Source organism: Lepisosteus platostomus, chromosome 11 (genome assembly GCF_059453375.1).
Source record: "Lepisosteus platostomus isolate fLepPlt1 chromosome 11, fLepPlt1.hap1, whole genome shotgun sequence".
In the NCBI taxonomy this organism is placed as follows: Eukaryota; Metazoa; Chordata; class Actinopteri; order Semionotiformes; family Lepisosteidae; genus Lepisosteus; species Lepisosteus platostomus.
Genome location: NC_142621.1, coordinates 27,241,644 through 27,260,760, shown reverse-complemented (window position 1 = coordinate 27,260,760; position 19,117 = coordinate 27,241,644). Strand labels below are relative to the sequence as shown.

The 19,117-nt window shown below is 37.8% G+C and overlaps 1 protein-coding gene across 4 annotated transcripts in view; it reads left to right on the top strand.

Moving 5' to 3' along the window:
- Window positions 1–17,837, top strand: part of spata6 (spermatogenesis associated 6) — a 41,540-nt gene extending 23,703 nt beyond the window's left edge. The window contains exons 11-14 of one of the 4 annotated variants that reach the window (XM_088598968.1): window positions 6,702–6,801; window positions 11,210–11,298; window positions 14,427–14,608; window positions 15,995–17,831. In XM_088598968.1, the coding sequence (XP_088455094.1) occupies window positions 6,702–6,801; window positions 11,210–11,298; window positions 14,427–14,586 (349 nt within the window). In that variant the 3' untranslated portion in view covers window positions 14,587–14,608; window positions 15,995–17,831. Of the gene's footprint in view, window positions 1–6,701; window positions 6,802–11,209; window positions 11,299–14,426 lie in introns of all 4 variants that reach the window. The other 3 variants (XM_088598967.1, XM_088598969.1, XM_088598966.1) reach the window with 3 other exon arrangements.
- The last annotated feature ends 1,280 nt before the right edge of the window (window positions 17,838–19,117 follow it).

The window sequence follows — 19,117 nt, the reverse complement described above, 5'->3', positions numbered from 1 at the left end:
TGGAAGACACCGACAGCTTTCTGCATAATAATTTTAAGAGGCGCTTTGCAGATGAGATGCATCAGTTTGGTACTGGTAGTGACAAAGTTTGACATGAAAACAAAGCCGGCAATCAAACAATTTGCGGGAATGTTTCAAGGCATCTGAGGAAATAAATAAATCTCCAAATTTTCCTTCTTGTTATATTTGAAGATTTTTTTGTATCTTACAGTCTAATATGTTACATGGCTAAAAGTATTTATTTAATCTAGGCACTTAAAGAAGTACAGTACAATACCAATTTCAAAAACACAGCTAAAGAGAAAAGCACAAGAAGGAACTACGTCAAATTTCTTTTTCAAACTTCAAGTGAATTAAAAAATGCAGGCCCATGTAAATGTATCACCCTGTGGTAGAAGTTAAAATAAACAGGGCATATATTTCTAAATAAAAAAATACACTAATTCCAGCATGCCACTCTGACGAAAAGCAAGGGAGATATATGTTACATTCCATTCCTTGACTCATAGCAATTTTTTTTGTGTTAAATGTATGCACATTACATTTTTAAGATATTAAGTACATATCTACGGCACCTTTATGCTGTATGGCATTTATTTCCACAATTAAAGGCTTTTAAATGACTGTAATTTGTCTAAATCTTATTTAAACAAGACAACAGATCTTAGTAATACTTTTTCAATGATGCATTTATGATTACGTGTTGAGTATCATGCTTAATTGTGAAGTAAATGTGTAAAATGATTTCTTAACATTTAAACTGTTTGTCCATATCAAACTGATATTTTGACTTGAACATAAATGTAGTAAAAACATGCAATGTATTTTTTCTTTTGGTTTCATTATCAACATTTTATTGTTAAAACTCACACAGTTTGGGTATACACTTCAATACTTCAATACTCTGACCATTAGAGCTGTGCAGAATTTCTGCTCCAAAAAGAATATATGTCTTTTTCTCAGCTAAAAAAGATGCTAATCACCTTTTTTCTGTCTCGGTTCATCTTATAATGGTAATTGAAGAACTGGAAAACTGGTACCTTTAAGGTTGAATTTATTTATGTACAGTAGAATACATACAGTGCCTTGCGAAAGTATTCGGCCCCCTTGAACTTTTCAACCTTTTGCCACATTTCAGGCTTCAAACATAAAGATATAATTTTTTTATTTTATGTGAAGAATCACCAACAAGTGGGACACAATTGTGAAGTGGAACGAAATCTATTGGATTTTTGAAACTTTTTTAACTAATAAAAAAATGAAAAGTGGGGCGTGCAAAATTATTCGGCCCCTTTACTTTCAGTGCAGCAAACTCACTCCAGAAGTTCAGCGAAGATCTCTGAATGATCCAATGTTGTCCTAAATGACTGATGGTGATAAATAGAATCCACCTGTGTGTAATCAAGTCTCTGTATAAATGCACCTGCTCTGTGATAGTCTCAAGGTTTTGTTGAAAGCGCAGAGAGCATCATGAAGACCAAGGAACACACCAGGCAGGTCCGTAATACTGTTGTGGAGAAGTTTAAAGCCGGATTTGGATACAAAAAGATTTCCCAAGCTGCAAACATCCCAAGGAGCACTGTGCAAGCGATCATCTTGAAATGGAAGGAGTATCAGACCACTGCAAATCTACCAAGACCTGGCCGTCCCTCTAAACTTTCAGCTCAGACAAGGAGAAGACTGATCAGAGATGCAGCCAAGAGGCCCATGATCACTCTGGATGAACTGCAGAGAACTACAGCTGAGGTGGGAGAGTCTGTCCATAGGACAACAATCAGTCTTACACTGCACAAATCTGGCCTTTATGGAAGAGTGGCAAGAAGAAAGCCATTTCTCAAAGATATCCATAAAAAGTCTCGTCTAAAGTTTGCCACAAGCCACCTGGGAGACACCCCAAACATGTGGAAGAAGGTGCTCTGGTCAGATGAAACCAAAATCGAACTTTTTGGCCACAATGCAAAACGATATGTTTGGCGTAAAAGCAACACAGCTCATCACCCTCAACACACCATCCCCACTGTCAAACATGGTGGTGGCAGCATCATGGTTTGGGCCTGCTTTTCTTCAGCAGGGACAGGGAAGATGGTTAAAATTGAGGGGAAGATGGATGCAGCCAAATACAGGACCATTCTGGATGAAAACCTGTTGGAGTCTGCAAAAGACCTGAAACTGGGACGGAGATTTATCTTCCAACAAGACAATGATCCCAAACATACAGCAAAATCTACAAAGGAATGGTTCACAAATAAACGTATCCAGGTGTTTGAATGGCCAAGTCAAAGTCCAGACCTGAATCCAATCGAGAATCTGTGGAAAGAGCTGAAAACTGCAGTTCACAAACGCTCTCCATCCAACCTCACTGAGCTCGAGCTGTTTTGCAAGGAAGAATGGGCAAGAATTTCAGTCTCTCGATGTGCAAAACTGATAGAGACATACCCCAAGCGACTTGCAGCTGTAATCGCAGCAAAAGGTGGCTCTACAAAGTATTAACGCAAGGGGGCCGAATAATTTTGCACGCCCCACTTTTCATTTTTTTATTAGTTAAAAAAGTTTCAAAAATCCAATAGATTTCGTTCCACTTCACAATTGTGTCCCACTTGTTGGTGATTCTTCACATAAAATAAAAAATTTATATCTTTATGTTTGAAGCCTGAAATGTGGCAAAAGGTTGAAAGGTTCAAGGGGGCCGAATACTTTCGCAAGGCACTGTAAGTATGCAGGAGTTTCCTTTGTTTAAAGTAGTGTTTTTTATTATTTCATTATTTACTTTAATATTATTTATTTCTACTGATGATACTGAGACAAATAAAAAAAATCAATATTAATCAATAGTGCTTAATGGCAATCGGTGATTGCAAAGATGTTTTGATGAGAACAGCTTGCAATTAAAAAGCAATTATTTTTGCGTCTTCATTTCATAGTTGTAGTGGCAGTATGATTTCCTGGCGGCAAATTAATTGTGAGTAGTCACTGTATCTATACATGTGTGTTTGGTAAGGAAGTGAGTCTGTATGTATGTTAGGTGATCTAAAAATGGTCTAATTGCTTCTATAGTGCATTTGGAGACTTGGGGACAGTGGTGATAATGGAAGAAATGCTTTTAAAGAATGTTTTGTGTCTTGGTGCTGAGATCTTGCTTTAATTACTCAGCATGCAGGCATTGTTTGTTCCACCTCTGTTAATGGTGATATGCACTTCAAATACTCAAAATGAATCTCTGGCTCTGGATTCTGAAGGGTAAATCGAGAGCAGAGAGATCATGTTTTTGCACAGGTGCTTGTAAAGCAGCAGTACAGAGTCTATAGCAGGACCACATTGTTTAGTTCTTCCTTTTTTAAGGGTTTTTCAGACTTACTGTCTGTGTTGCAATGAGCTGTTTTTCTACCATACAGCTTGTGACAAATATTCAGTCTTCTAACCCATGTACTTTTTATTTGCATAATTTGAATTACACCTGGTAAAACTATTTGTTAGATATGTGCTTGATGATATACCTCTGTCAGACTAATTGTTTCAAGACTGCCTGGATGATTAAGAGCACATAGAATAGAAATCTTATTTAAAACATTTATTACAGTAGAAAACGTGCATGCATGACATGCCTGAAAATATATATTAAAACATAGATTTTAAAGCTTTTTCTTCACAATGCTAAAATAAAATGTCTCTGCTTGAATACCTGTGTATGTGTAACCTGTGCTACTGTAGGTTACATGCATTTATCTTGCCAGTATAAGTATTGAGATTGCATGACCCAGGACATTGTTACTAATTAAAAAGGAAATTTGCTACATTATAATTCCAAGTTCTTCACATGTGGTTTAATTAGCCTGTCTGTTTTGCTTTTTTTAAAACTAGGATGACCATAGCCACGATTTGGTCCATGCAGTGAGAACAGCATTTTATTGACCTTAAGAAGGAATGACTGAGCTGTTTACATCAAAACATCTTAATAGGCCCAGGTGCAAGTTCACATTAAGTTGCAGGGGTTGTATTACACTCTGAAACATGCTCTCATTAAAACAAGGCTTTCCAAGGTTAATTCTCCTCCGTCAGTTATTATCCTGATAAGGATTGCTTCACAGCAAGATCCTTTCCCAAAAGCATACAGAGGAAAGTCGGTACACATGACTGCCCCCTTGAACAGCATGCTAGTCCATCGCTGGGCTGCCGTAGACTGAAACATAGCTAGCATGTCTTTGAAAGGTGAGAGAAAATGAAAACGTTATCACAGGGGAACGTGCAAACTTCTCAAATCCAGGTGGGTAGCTGCGTCAGCCTGCGTAGGCTGCAAAGGAACAAGTAATAGGTTTATTCCATGCTGAAAAGAAAAGAAAGAAAACACAACGTTTCGGCCGTGGAGCTCTCTTCTTCTTACCTCACACTTGAAGAAGGCTCCACGGCCGAAACGTTGTGTTTTCTTTCTTCTTTTTTTTCAGCATGGAATAAACCTATTACTTGTTCCTTCTCAAATACAGATGCACAAGTCCAGAATCAAAGCCCAGGCCCAAGCACTATACGGCAGCAGGTGCCATGCCAATGTGGTGCCCAGGTTAATTCTCAAGATTAAAAGTTTTCATTCTGGTAAATTTGGCGTTGCCAATCTCCAGAATGTAGTGTCATGTGGGTTTCCTATAAAGCTCTTTATAGAGGATATAAGAAGTCACAGCCCGCTGCAGCGAAGGTTGAAATGAGTTTTAATTTGTTACGAAAAGGCAAACTTCTGGAACACACTGCGTCTTTCTCAGTGATCTGAATTCAAGCGTTATCAGGAAGGTTGTGTAATCTGAGCACAGCCCCAGTCATTTTCCAGTACTGCCGTATGCATCAGAACCTATGCACACTGGCTGTTTTTGACAAGGCTCCCCGCCTTTCATTTATTCCCAAAATGGCGCATACAACTGATGTCTGTTTCTCTGCAAGAGTAAATTTAGGATGAACCCCACGTTCTTAATAAGTAAGAATGAATAATAAACATGAATCTCCAAGAGCCTAATTTAAAGCTGTCCTAGAAATGCTGTGCCAAATGACATTTGTGACTGCATGCTACTCCTTTGAAGAATTCAAGTGTTTTTAAGTATGTTCTGTACCAACTGCAGATGACTCTGCCATTAAATCCATTCACATTTGTTGGAGTGGGGAAGGTGGCTTGGTGTTTGTAAAAGCCGTGTTAAATGTTTAACTGGAACCAACAATTGCTCAGGGGTGTGTTGATTGAACAAAGCAAAAGGGGCAGTGTTCTGGCTCGTCCCGGCCTATCTGGAGTGCTGATTCAAAAATGCAAATAACACTTTTTCATTAGTTTCTTAGTGGGGTTAATTTCAAATAATATCACATACAGCTTTTTGTACTGGGTAAAAAGGAGAGGTCAGAAACATGTAAGGCAAGTAGGTGATCAAATAAAGACTGCAATAACTGCTACAGTACAGGCATAAATGTAAATTATATTGCTGAATTTTAAAATAATCAAATGTAAACCTTGTCTAAAAAATTGAAGAAAACACTGTATACAAATCTACATTGTCTTATACAGTATATCCTCTCCACCCTGCCTTCAGTAACCTGAGATGAAATAAAGACAGCAGTCTCTCCAACAGTTCTACTTGTGCTATTCTTGGTGCCTGAGCACAGACTAGTGGCGATTAAGCACAATTTCCTATGTTTGATGCAAGAATTCTTTTCATTTAAATCCACCCACTAAGATATATTAGCAATCAGTTATGCTAAATCTGTTAACTTGTACAATACTTTAAAAGTTAGAATGAATGCTGATTTATTATTAGTTCATTTTATCAGTCTGTTTATAGAAAGATTGTAACCATTCTTAAACAAGTCCAAATTGAAACTACTTCTAGATAATGAAGATGAAATAACACCTATTAGAAAGGATATATTTGTAATGTTGAGCTACAGTACCTTTCTCACGTTAGTTAGAGCACTTTACTGTTGGCTCAAACATGGGGGCACTACTCTTACAATGTTGTTGACATTGCCCGTGTAATTTGTTTAAAGGGAATTCTATTGGGTTTTATTATTGCCCTGAATTTTAAACATTTTTATGTCACATTGCACAAATATTGTCTAGTCATCCATGCACCCACCTCGGTCAGAGCCAAGTGTGCTTGCATTGCTGATTTTCTTTTTTATAAGGCCCTGCTTTAATTCCTCGACAGAGGAGAATGAAGTTTTCATACCTTTACTGATATTTCTTTGAAATTAGCCATACTGTATAATGCCTTTGCAACAACTGGTGGTAATAGTAATTAAAACTAGCTTATTGTGCGGGCATGTGTCTTAAAACAGTATCCATTATAATGAACTCTTATATTAGTTGTCCTTCGCATCATTCCTTCCAATAGTAGATTCAGGTATTTAATACTCAATGTTATTGACTAAATTAACCCCAGGCAAGGATTGAAGCTCAAGACTGAAACAAGGAAACAGACATGCAAAAATAAACATCTCATGTACAGATTAGAGAAGACACTGATTTGCATTGCATGTGCATTTGGGACAGAGAATTTAGAACATTTAGAGGATATTAAAATAGGGTATTATGCTATGGTTGACAAATGTGAGAGCTCAGATGTGTTCTAAATGAAATTTCATGAATGACAGTCAGAGCATGTCATCTTCTACTTGTGCATTTTTAGCTGTTTCCTCCACATTTCAAGACTTCATTTGAAGTCTTTGTTTTAAAGGTTCCAGACCAGTCCTTCCACTCCAACACACTGGGAAGAGATCCATGAGAGGGTTCAGAAGATCCTCAAAACCCACCGCAGCCGGCATGGAATGACACCTGTAAGTAACACTCCAAGTTTCATTTTTCCAAAAGGCAGTTAGATTCTGTGGTCCTCTTTCACAAATCATTCTGATGCAATAGTGCTATAAGTTTAGAAAATGGCATGTTAACCCATATTCACAAACTAACGAGGCATGTCTAACAAGAAAGGACATACAGTATGACAGCATGCACTTCTTAAAGTCAAGATGATGGGTTCATTAATGTGTTGAATATGCCAATGTCATAGAAAAAGAGCAATTAATGAGGGGAGTTCTATGCACATAGTATTCACAGCAACTTCTTAACCATAAGATATACAGTATTTAAACTGGCTGTGCTAGTAACACTGATGGGAAGCAGGTGACACAAGCTGCTCCCCATCTCATTAAAAGGTACCGTTCGGTTTGTCTTATCGTAGAGGCAGTCCCTGCCACCACAGAGAGGTGTCAATATCAAAAGGGAGCAAGGGAAAGAATTCAGAACCCGAAAGCAGAGACAACTAGAAGGTGTTACTTTAATAGGCCCTTCAGAAAAAGCCATTCTCACCAGATTCAGATTAGAACATAAAATTCTATATAGCGTATACATTTACGTTTCATTTCCGAACTTCTCTGCCGTCTTCTTGCCCGTGAAGACTCGTCAGATTCTGTCATTTCAGAGTGCTGTAAAACAGGATTTTTTTTTTTGAGGCAACATAATTTCACTAATGGCAAAGTACATTTCTGTAACAGCAAATGTTTATGCTTTTTCTTTTAATGTACAGTGCATGTATTTTATGAGTAGTATATTTTATGGCACAATTATCTGCGGCTTTTTTTTAGTGTTTTTTTAAATGTCCAAAAACCAATTCCTTCCAAATACCCCAGGGACATACAAAAGCAGTAGGAGAGGCACACAGCATATAAATGACATCTGACAGTGCACTTTAAAACAAATGTTTCCACCGTTACCAGGCATATATCATTAGCAAAAATATCTAGTATTTTTTAAAAAGATTGAAAAATTAAATGTATATATACTCATTATGTTTTCTGATGGGTAAACCTCAACTTGGGACAAGCTTTTCTACTCTAGGCATTAAACGTTTCACATTTTGTGTGTGTGTGTGGGGTGGGGCATAAAAAAATATTTTCAGAAGGGGGCAACATACTAAAGGTCTGAGCACCACTGTCCTATGTTTTCCCACACACCCTAAGTCACTGCTCCTTCGTTTATGTAAATTGGTCCATAAGAATGTCAGCATTTCCCTAAGGCACACCTGTCTTCAGGTGCATCCTGCACGTCTTGCGGTAAGAGCCGTGTCTTCTTAAAATGCATTTTACTAGGCTAATGGTATGCTAATGATTTCCATTGTATGCATCTTCATGAGAGATATTCACTTTGCGAATATGGTCTCCCTCATAATCGTAAATTTCTCTGGGGGGGGATTAAAAAAAACTTTAATAGCTGGCATCACACACAGTTCAAAGAAATCAAGGGAAGTGGGACATATTCTGATTTTATTCTGGTATAAAACATAAACCAAGGTCCCGGTAAACATTGTATAGTTTTTACTTGTACAGTGGTGACGGGGTAAGATACTGGATTTATGAATACTATTAAATTACACTATTGGGCACCACTGTTGACATGTATGGTGTTAGCAATGACAGTTACGGAAAAGAGATATGTAATTACAGTCCAATTGCACATTTTCAGGACTGTCTGCAAGTCATCGTACACTTCAGCTGTTATTGCCTTGTTACAGTAGAATTTTGAAGTGACGCTAAGGTAGAGACACTTCTGGCACAGTGTGGACCAGCAGGTCCTCATGCAGTACTTATCATGGCTCCAAAATCTGACATTTGGTGGGAGGGCAGGCATAAGCCATAACCCATGAATGTTCTGGTTGAAAGATTTGCAAGGGAAAATAATATAATAGCCTTACTGAATGTGAGGGAATCACTTTACAAACGATTCTATATGTTTAAGCTTTGCAAGCCTTTTTTATCAATCTCTCAGCCCTGTAAAATCACCTCTCAAAAAACCATTGATGAAACTGGGCAGTGTATCCCATGTTTAAGAAAAGTCTTATAAAATGGTGTTTTCACAACTCTTTAGGCCATATGGATGCCATAAGACTCTAAGCTCCATCTTAGGAACTTTTGCTGGCCAGTTGTGCAAGCAGAAGAAAATGAATAGTGACTGCATTGAAATCAAACAAGTGAATGTTTTCAATGTGTTCCAGTAGATGTAGATAAGAATACTAATTGAAAACATTGAAATAGGGAATGGAAGTGAAATAAGGAATCCTCTAATAAAATGTGACCATTTCATAAAAGACAATCTATCAGTGATTTGTCTCATGTAGATATAGTGATTACCAACAGAATGTTCCCACACTAGAAATGCTGCTATTTAATATCTGTGGTTAGGATTCAAGTGAACAAATGCAAAGGAAAGCAATACTTATAAGGAGTGTGTCACTATGTGTCAAGTGGTGTCAGTCAAAACATCCACCATGATCGTGCAGAGATTCAGGGTTTTATCCTGAATTTCTAAAAGCATTCATTCATATACATGTGTGAGTTACACATTAGAACCCACTCTTGGATTCATTCGTAAGGTCATGAGTTTTCCTGCATTTTACTGGGCGTATTAACACAGAATGCATATAAATAAAAGTGTTCAGCCAAAACTGCCATCACAACAGATGTGGTGGACTTTTGTGATTTGGGCAACATTTCTGCTTTCTATTTTTTATTCTATTTACCTGTTTTCTGAACATGATCTACAAGAACTGGATCAGATTTAGCTGCCTTGCAGTAAAACATCAAGACATAGAGTTCAGTCTGGGTTTGTTTCAATTGGAAATATCTCTTCAACAGATTTGTGTCCGAGGCCTAGTAAGTGGAGTCATTACTGTATTTTTCTTTCACTTGAAATCAATTGAATTTCTTTAGAACTTCGAAAGCTGAAAGCCTTAGAGGAAACATAAAGCTTTGGAATTGGCAGGTGTTGTATAAAATGCATCACCTCCCACGCTCTGTGCTTGAATCCTTATGGTGAAACGCAAATGACATCTAACTAATTACTCTAAAGCTTGAAATCCTTTCTGTAAGGCAATGCTCTGGGAGGAGGAACTTCTCACGGAAAGCTGGCACTAAACCTCATCTTCACGGCAAAGAAAAGGAAGTAGATAACAGTGGCATCTCAGCAAGTGCCAGGACAACATGGCATGAGTTTTATAATGGGTTAAGGGAATAAATCATAATCCTCACATAATAAAAAAAGAACAGCTTATGGGATTTCTTTAAAGGCTGTGAAATTCTGAAAGAAACAAACCGACAAACGCGGTATGAATTGAAGACCTAAGAGTAGACATATCACCCAGTAGCATGGCCTCAGTCTTATTGCTGTTCAAATGCAAAATGTTTTGGTTCATCCAAAATTCAGCAGTACATTAGAGGTTTCAAAAGTCCTGGTTAGCAACAAAAACATGGGCTGCTGTAAGCCTTTCAGTGCTTTAATGTGTGAGCACATAGAGGGATCCTAAATTACACCTGCAGTAATATTTGGCTGATCGGTGGTGTACATAAGACAATTTCAGTTTATTTTAGGTTGCTTTTATTCCCCCCATACGAAGCTGTGTTTTTAGACTGTCGTAATTGCGAAAACCAAATCCCAGTTCATAAATACCAGCATGTGCCCTGTGATTACATCTGTGAAAAATTAATACGGCTGGTTAAGTCTACATGGAAACATTTTATCTTTAAAATATTTTTTTTTCTTAAAAATGAATTTAGGTATGAGAAAAAAAGAAACAATATAATCATTTGTTATTACATGCTAACACTGCATTAAACTTCTCAGCTGATAGTGTAATTCAATACTCAGGTTCATCAGTCACCAAGCATAAGTCAATATCATGTTCCAGTATCCAAAGCACAAAGCAAAGTAGACACATGCACAGGAGTACCTGGTATCTCTGTCATGTCATGCAGGGGCAAACACAGGCTCAAATGAAGATAAGTGTTATTTTTACCACCACACAGAAACTTTTGTGGAGAAAGAACAGACAATTCCACTTTCTTTCAAAGTGCTCATTTTAATCTTGAACTTCCTTTCTCGTGGGTACCAAGGAATGGGCACCCTGAGACAGGCAGTCAGGCCGATCCTGCAATCCTTTGGGAGGTGGGAGTAAATGGAAACACCATGTGAAAACCTGTGAAATGCCAAGCAAACATGCAGACTCCCCATAGACAGGCACTCAAAGCTGTCAAAAGCATATCTTGGAACGTTCAAGCTGCGGGTTTAGGCAAAAGGAATGCCTTCTTGTATTTTCTTTTATATTTTTAGGGAGTACAAACCAGGATTTGCATGTTAATATTTCACACCTCCCCTGCCCCTGTCTATCAGATAATGATTCTGTCATTGTTTTCACAGGTTTGGGGGAGCCTTACAGATTCTGTGCATCAGAAGACCTCCACATCCTGTAACGACTCTCTATGTGACAGCCAGGTCCAAGAGGACAGGTAAACATCCTGTCATGAGACGTTAGATTACAAAGCTCTCCCCTATGCTAAATTGCTGAACTGCTAGAATATTAATCCCTGACATCTGACGAAATGAACATTTTCTGGTGATTATCTTAATAGCCCAATCTCAGACAATCACCACCGCTGTGACAAGAGCTTTTACTGCTTCCATTACATTTAAATTGCACTCCTGTATTTATTTTTTGTTTGTTTCTTGTGATCATTTTTTTCTCCCCTAGGAATGAAAAAAACTTAAGTATATCCAACTATATAGAGAAAAAAAAATAGAAGAGCAAATGGGAAAACAGAGAATAAGAGTGTAACTGAGGCAGACAAGTGCTGTAAAACTAAGGTCGTGCTTTATTCTATCACAGTATCAGGGTGTAGGACAGGAAAGAACTAACCATAACAACATAAGAATTAACAGTTAAGGGGAGGCTGTTCAGCCCATCCAGCTCTCTTGGTAGTTAGCTAATTGAACCTAGGATCACATACATCCTTTTCTTGAAAGAAGCCAGTGTATAAGCTTCAACGTCATGGCTGAGTAGCATGCTCCATACACCCACAACCCTTTGAGTAAAGAAGCGCCTATGGGAAAGACATTTTAAATGCTATTTCTCATAGTGAGAAGTGCATGCTAAATAAAAAAGGAAATGACTGTTCCGTACCTGTGGACAGGGATCCACTCATTTTATCAGGATAGTGTCAAAGGATTCTTTAAGAAAAAGTCAAGTATCAATTTCCAGCCATTCTAACAAACTAACATGCCTCTCCATGTGGTATGATAGCACTGTACCTTTAAATTCTCTCTGCAGGCCTACACTGTCATAACAAAATACACAGGCAAACTTTTATCATGTAATAAACCTACAGTATAAAGACATATTCAAGCAAAAACCAGCACTTTTTCATGAAATTCAGTGGATCTGTATTGACAGGTCTTTCAAAAATGCACAGAACCATACTAGTTGGAAATTCAGAGTCTTTCTTTCTGTGATTTTCATGCATACTACCTATCATGTTCTACAGGTTCATGTAGTATATGTAATCTGCTATTCTCTTATTGTATTAAATGTGCATAATTCAATTTATTTTGTAATTTATTTAATTAGCAGATTAAGTAAGATCTAAGGTTTGGAGTTATGCAGATGTTTGATACAACAAAGCAGATCTAACAATTGTCTGGCAATCCTAATTTGTTTGTACCATAATAGGATTATTCTTAGTTAAAGTTTTACTTATCCTGATTCTGACAACCAAGAATGCTTCAAATTATTTTTAAATTAAAAAATTATCAGAGTACAGAATATTATGATAATTAGTGTACATTACGATACGGCATGAAATGGTAATAATAGCCAGACAACTCCTGTATTTACAATAAACACATGATATGTGTGGATTTAATATGTACTCAATTAGTCAAAGAGTGGGTGATGACAGACCTTGTCTGCATAACATAGAAATCTCTAGAATGGACAAAAGCTGTTGTTTTTATTGTTTCTGATAACTTGGTAAGCGCAGTAAGGAATATACAGTACAGTGCTGTTTGAAAGTCATTTTTACACATACACTAATTCTTATTTACCTTCTTATTTTCTTATTTACTTTTTCTTTTTCTGTTACATACATAGATTTCTCTAAACATTACATAGAATTTGGGGATATCGACCCTTTATTTTTGATTAAACAAGGATTTCATAGTAAAACTGGAAAGTTTAAAGAACTAGAGGGGTACACAAGCCTTCAAGCAACCCTGTGGAGACAATTGAATAATGATAGTTAGTGACTGAAGAAGAAAAAGGAAACTGAAGTTGTAAAGGATTTAAATCTTCCGACCCTTACAAAGAAATGTAACCATATTGCAGTATGCTTCTTAATTTCAAAGCAATTTTCAAAGCAATTTGTTATTTATTTAAATCTTGCATACAATGGAAAAACTTTTATTTTTCAGTTAGATTTATAGTATAGGCTGTTGGTAGACATAATGCTATAGAAGCTGGAGGGGTGTTTAGGGTACTAGAATCACTCAAGATCAATAAAACTCCACAGTATCCTACCAAAAATACTTAAGAAGAAAAGAGATGTTGTTCAGAAGCTATTGATGCAACTGTTTCATCAGTCGCTCAAGGCAGGGGTTGTACTGATAGACCAGAGCATTGCTGATGTTATACCCATCCAAAAACACATTCACAAAACTGAACCTGCTAAGTACAGACCAATTAGATCTTACATGTAATGGAAATAATAATTATAATTAAACTAGAGGATCACCTTCCGTATTTGTAAATAAGATCCTAGAAGATAATTAACATTGTTTCACAAAAGTTAGGTCTTGCTTAAATTAAAAACTAGAGTTCTTTGAACAAGGAACAACAATAATGGACACACACAGCACAAACAATATGCTGTATGGGTAGTTTTCATTTTACAATATAGAAGTTAAAAAGCTAGAATTTAAGAGATGTTGCGTTATGTTAAAATTTGCAATTCATTAGAAAGACCACATTTAGAATACTGTGTACTGTTTTGGTTACCACGTTAAAAAAGTATTGCTGCTCTGGAGAATAACTATCAGATGTATTCCTAGGCTTAAAGGAATGTCCTACGCCAATAAATTGAAATGGGCTAAACTAGTTTAGTCTTGAAAGGAGAAGACTACGAGGGGACTTAATTCACGTGATTAAATTCAACACACAAGGCTTCTTCAGCGTCAGAGGTGAAACACGAATTAGAGGTCACAAGTGGAAACTACATGGAAGTACATACGTGGGGTGTAAATCTGGGAACAGGAGGTTCTTTACACAAAAGGTTGTGGGAGTACTGTATGAAACAAGCTACCTAGAGAGACTGTTGAAGCTAAAACTGTATTTTTTTTTTCAAGAAATGGCTGGATGAAACATGACGTCAGATCAATTGATCAATCACACAATTATCTTACGTGAATAAAAGAAAATTCAAAGATATTGTAAATGTCTTAAAACATGAAACTAAACTACTGTAGATTTACAGAAGTACTGCAGTGTTCCTTGTGTTTTTGTTGAAATGCTGAATTCTGAAAGAATGTAATTGTGTTTTCCCTGCTACAATGCACATCTTTTGACAGTAGTATCTTTACCCTCCAGTTCTAGAGGTCTTGGTGAGGCCACAGTCCATTTAGACAATGGGACATTCTGGTCAAATCAGGCTGCCCAGTACACAGGGAAGCCACACAGGGCTGTGTTTGAGGACAGTCTGGGGAAGATCTACAGAAACCTCTTCAAGAAGGCTTCTAGCACCACCTAGAGCGGGATCTGTGATCAGCCCTGTGAGTTTACCCACCGACACAGGGAGAGGAACTGTCAAAAAGTATTATTTTCTTTATTCTAAAAGATCCATGTGTAAAAGAGAGGCCACAGAACACTCGAAGGATTTGGGGTTTGTGTTTGCTTTAAAAATCAATATTTTGTGATCCATGTATTTCAGTCTCTGAAAAGAAGCACACAATGTATAGCAGCAAACACCCTGGTGGTGAAAAAACAAAAATCAACTTGTTAAGTTGTTTCTGGTCCACACAATTTGGGTAAACATCTTACAGTAAGGCCATCATATAGCAGTTACAGGATGGTTGCTGTTAAAACTTGTATTTATTATCTTAATTATGGATAATTTATCCAGATAATCTTGTACTGTATATGCTATGTTTCTAGAATGTTGCTTCACAGTGATCTGGATTTTTACCCAAGTAACTTAATACAGTGAAATAACAATTGAATGTTTTCTTTACTCAATATTAGCTTGACCAGTCTAAAACCCCCTATTTTTAAAATTATAATAAGAGTAACACAAGCCCTGCAAGCTTAAGTTTCCTCTAAAATGTTTCATTACACTGTTTTGTGTAAGAGCTGGTCCTGATGAATCATGGTTGTTTTTGCTGAAAGGTAAAGGGTTAAATTTAACATCTTGATCTTTCAAGAAAGAACTGGATAAGATCACTTAGCTTCGAATGTCCAAACAAGCTAATTACCAATCAACGTCCTTTTCAAGCCTTTCTATATGATGTATGGAGATAACTTTAAATTATTTAAAGGTTGCCGTGTGTCTGCAAAATAGTTTTCTCTATTTGTCTATTTCCAATTTTGTTGTGGAATGCAGGACGTGTGACAAATATTAGCATTAGTTTGGTCTTTAAAAGGCCCAGAGAGTATTCCTAGCCTCCAATACTGTACAGCTGATTTGGTTACAGCCTGTTTGCCAGCCTTTATATCTGCATTGTTTGTCTGGCACATGTCTAGTGTTCGGATTTTAGCCAACTGTGTCCAGGATCCTGAACAGGGGGAGCTTTTTTGAGAATCACTAACACTGGGTGGGCTTGACACTGCCAGGATTTGTTCTGTGTGGCATGCACCCCCATCAGCCTGCTGTCACGCCCTCATCCAACCAGATTCCCACATGGAAGCGCCCTCATACTAATTACACTTCAGCCGGAGCGCTTCTTCCAAACGATACTGTTCCTGTCAATCAACCAACCACGACACTCCCCCTGTCAGCGCACCTCCCTCCTCTCACAATATTTAAACCCTCTAAAACCCTCTGTTTTTTGCCCGCTATTGGTCGTCCCTTCAGAGATCCTACCTCGCCGTCCTTTCCAAATCTTCTAAGTCCTTTTGGATATGAACTACAGAACCTGCCCTTGACCATGTGTCTCGCCTAGCCCTCTCCTGGATCAGAAGCCTCTTCTACGCCCTTTTGGATATGAACTACAGAACCTGCCCTTGACCATGTGTCTCGCCTAGCCCTCTCCTGGATCAGAAGCCTCTTCTACGCCCTTTTGGATACGAACTACAGAACCTGCCCTTGACCATGTGTCTCGCCTAGCCCTCTCCTGGATCAGAAGCCTCTTCTACGCCCTTTTGGATACGAACTACAGAACCTGCCCTTGACCATGTGTCTCGCCTAGCCCTCTCCTGGATCGGAAGCCTTCTCTGTGCCCTTTTGGATACGAACTACGGTACTCGCCCTTGACCACGTCGTTCGCCTAGCCCTCTCTTGCATTGGAAGCTACTGAGTCTTTTTCCTTTGTCTCTTGACCACTGAGGTACTGCACAGGGTTCATCCTCCCCATTGGTCTGCTGCTCGTTCGTGACACCTGCAAGCTTGGAATGACATCAGTGGGTCTCCTGGTGCTCCTCCAAGTGGTGCTAACTCCCTTGAGAGGCAGCATTAAGAATGAGAAATATTTCTGACAATAGGGCATGTGTGACCGCAGGTAATACTGAGATCATAGCAGTTTACCTGAGCTGATGAACAAGTGGCAATTTCAGAATGACTGAATGCATAATAGAAATCGACTGGTGCATCCAAATTTAAAAAATTGGAAACATGGTGAATAACACCTGAAACATTTTATTTACATGGTTAGAAGCAGCTCATTTGACTTTTTCATTAAACGAAGAAAAAGCAGATCACTTACCAACCTCATACTTCATTACTAACAACAAAGCAACTTGATAACAACTGTTATCTTTGTAGATGTACTCTAGGTTAATGAAATCTCCAGGACTGGAGAATCTGACTTGATTGGTGGATGAAATTGTTGGGTGTATAATCAGGCCTCCCTTTTATTTTAGATATAGTATATAGCAATTGCCATAAGGAATCTGTTTCATCCCTTTCACTATCCAGCACATCTTGGTGCTTATCATTTTTTGTATTTATGAAAGCTGTCAGCATCCCTGTACTGGGTAAAGGCTCAGGTAAATATATTCACAAAAGGCAAAAATTAGATTTAGTCATTTACCCCTCTTTTTTACATATTTAACAGATTAACACTATAAAGACAATCTACAAAAGCCTTCATCTTTTAAAGTTTTCACATTAAAATCCAGACCAGTCCAGACATAAACATAAATAACACGCGTTAGAGCTAGTTTTAACTGGACAATGAGTATTTAATGTTAAGTGCTGCGTTAATGGAATGTGTGCTCTCCTGAAAACAGCAGAAGTGATCTCTAAACAATGGGTAATCACAGCTAGATTGTGAGGTCAGGACCCACTCAATTTTCCACTTTTGTCTACTGTGGTAAATTGTTATTTCATTTAAGTGTTTTAAATCTTTCAGAAATAATGAGTCTTAATGTGTGATTATACTATATAATATTTTTTAATCGAACTGAGGAAACAATTCCGGGTCAAATGCAGAAAAGTATGCAGGTTGAAAAAAGTTTTTATATGAATTACAGAATATACTGTATATCAATTCTGTTACATTTGACCTCCCTCATACTGTACGTTATTCTTTTTACAGGATTATTTAATCAGATGTTAATGCTAATACTTTACCAAAGGATCTATGTATTTTAATGCCTATTTTTTTAAACAATTCATTTACTGCTAATGTTATTTTGATAATGGAAGAATAATAAATGTGTGCTTTAAATAATAAGCTTCATGTATCCTCCTTGACCATGTTTACTGATCACTTCAAAATATGCATACTGACACAGTATGGAGCACACCGGGTGGAAGTTTTCTTTTAATGGACTGCTCCAATGGTGTGCCAATGAACAGACAGTAGAGTGAAAAGCACATTTATTTAGTATAAACAATATGTGTCCTACTTCAAACTATCCTGATTCCGTACTATCCTGATTCATAATGCATGTTCCTTTCGATGGCTGGCTTCTTCAAAAATGGGCATTATTTAATCCTAATCACAAAATAAAAGCACCAATACATTAGCATTTTACCTCACACCTGAAGAAGGCTCCACGGCCGAAACGTTGTGTTTTCTTTCTTCTCGTTTCAGCATGGAATAAACCTACAGTATTACCTGTTCCTTAGTAGCATTTTAGTTTGAAACTATAGGTAGATAAGCATAAAAACATTTCTTCAAATACCTGCAATTCCCAATAGAATAAGTTGCGTTCTGTTTATAGATATATGCTCATATTTCTATCAATATTTCTGTGAGCATTTCCAGTTTTATTTTTCATTTCTAGAGAACATTGTATTAGTGCCCACTCCTGAAGCAGTTCCTATAAAATGTGTCATTTCTGCACATGAACAGGCAGTAAAGATTTTCCTTGGCTTGTATCAGAAAAGGCTGACCAAGCATGTAGTGCTTCACAGTTCCCAAGGCAGTCTGGAGACCCACAGGCACTTACGAGCTCCACCACCTCTCTGACCTATTTCCATTTGTGAATCAAACACCTGGTGCTGGAACTCGACTCAGTGCTCTCTAGAGCTCACTGCTTATACAGCGTCAGCCTTTTCACTGCCAAGAGCCTCTGAAAATTGCCAGATCTGCGAGCTAACATGAGATCAGCCAACATGTTTGCTCTAGAACTTAGTTAACATATGTTTATTTATTGATTTATTCATCTGTTATAATAATAATAATAATAATAATAATAACTTACACTTATATAGCGCTTTTCTGGACACTCCACTCAAAGTGTTTTACAGGTAATGGGGACTTCCCTCCAACACCACCAATGTCTAGCATCCACCTGGATGATGCAACAGCAGCAATAGTGCACCAGAACGCTCACCACACATCAGCATTAGTGGGGAGGAGAGCAGAGCAATGAAGCCAATTCATAGATGGGGATTTATTAGGAGGCCATGATTGGTAAGGGCCAATGGGAACTTGGTCAGGACACCGGGGTTCCACCCCTACTCTTTTCGAGAAACGCCCTGGGATTTTTAATGACCACAGAGAGTCAGAACCTCAGTTTTTCTCATCCGAAGGACAGCGCCTGTTTACAGTATAGTGTCCCCATCACTATACTGGGGCATTAGGTCCCACATGGACCGCAGGGTGAGCACCCCCTGC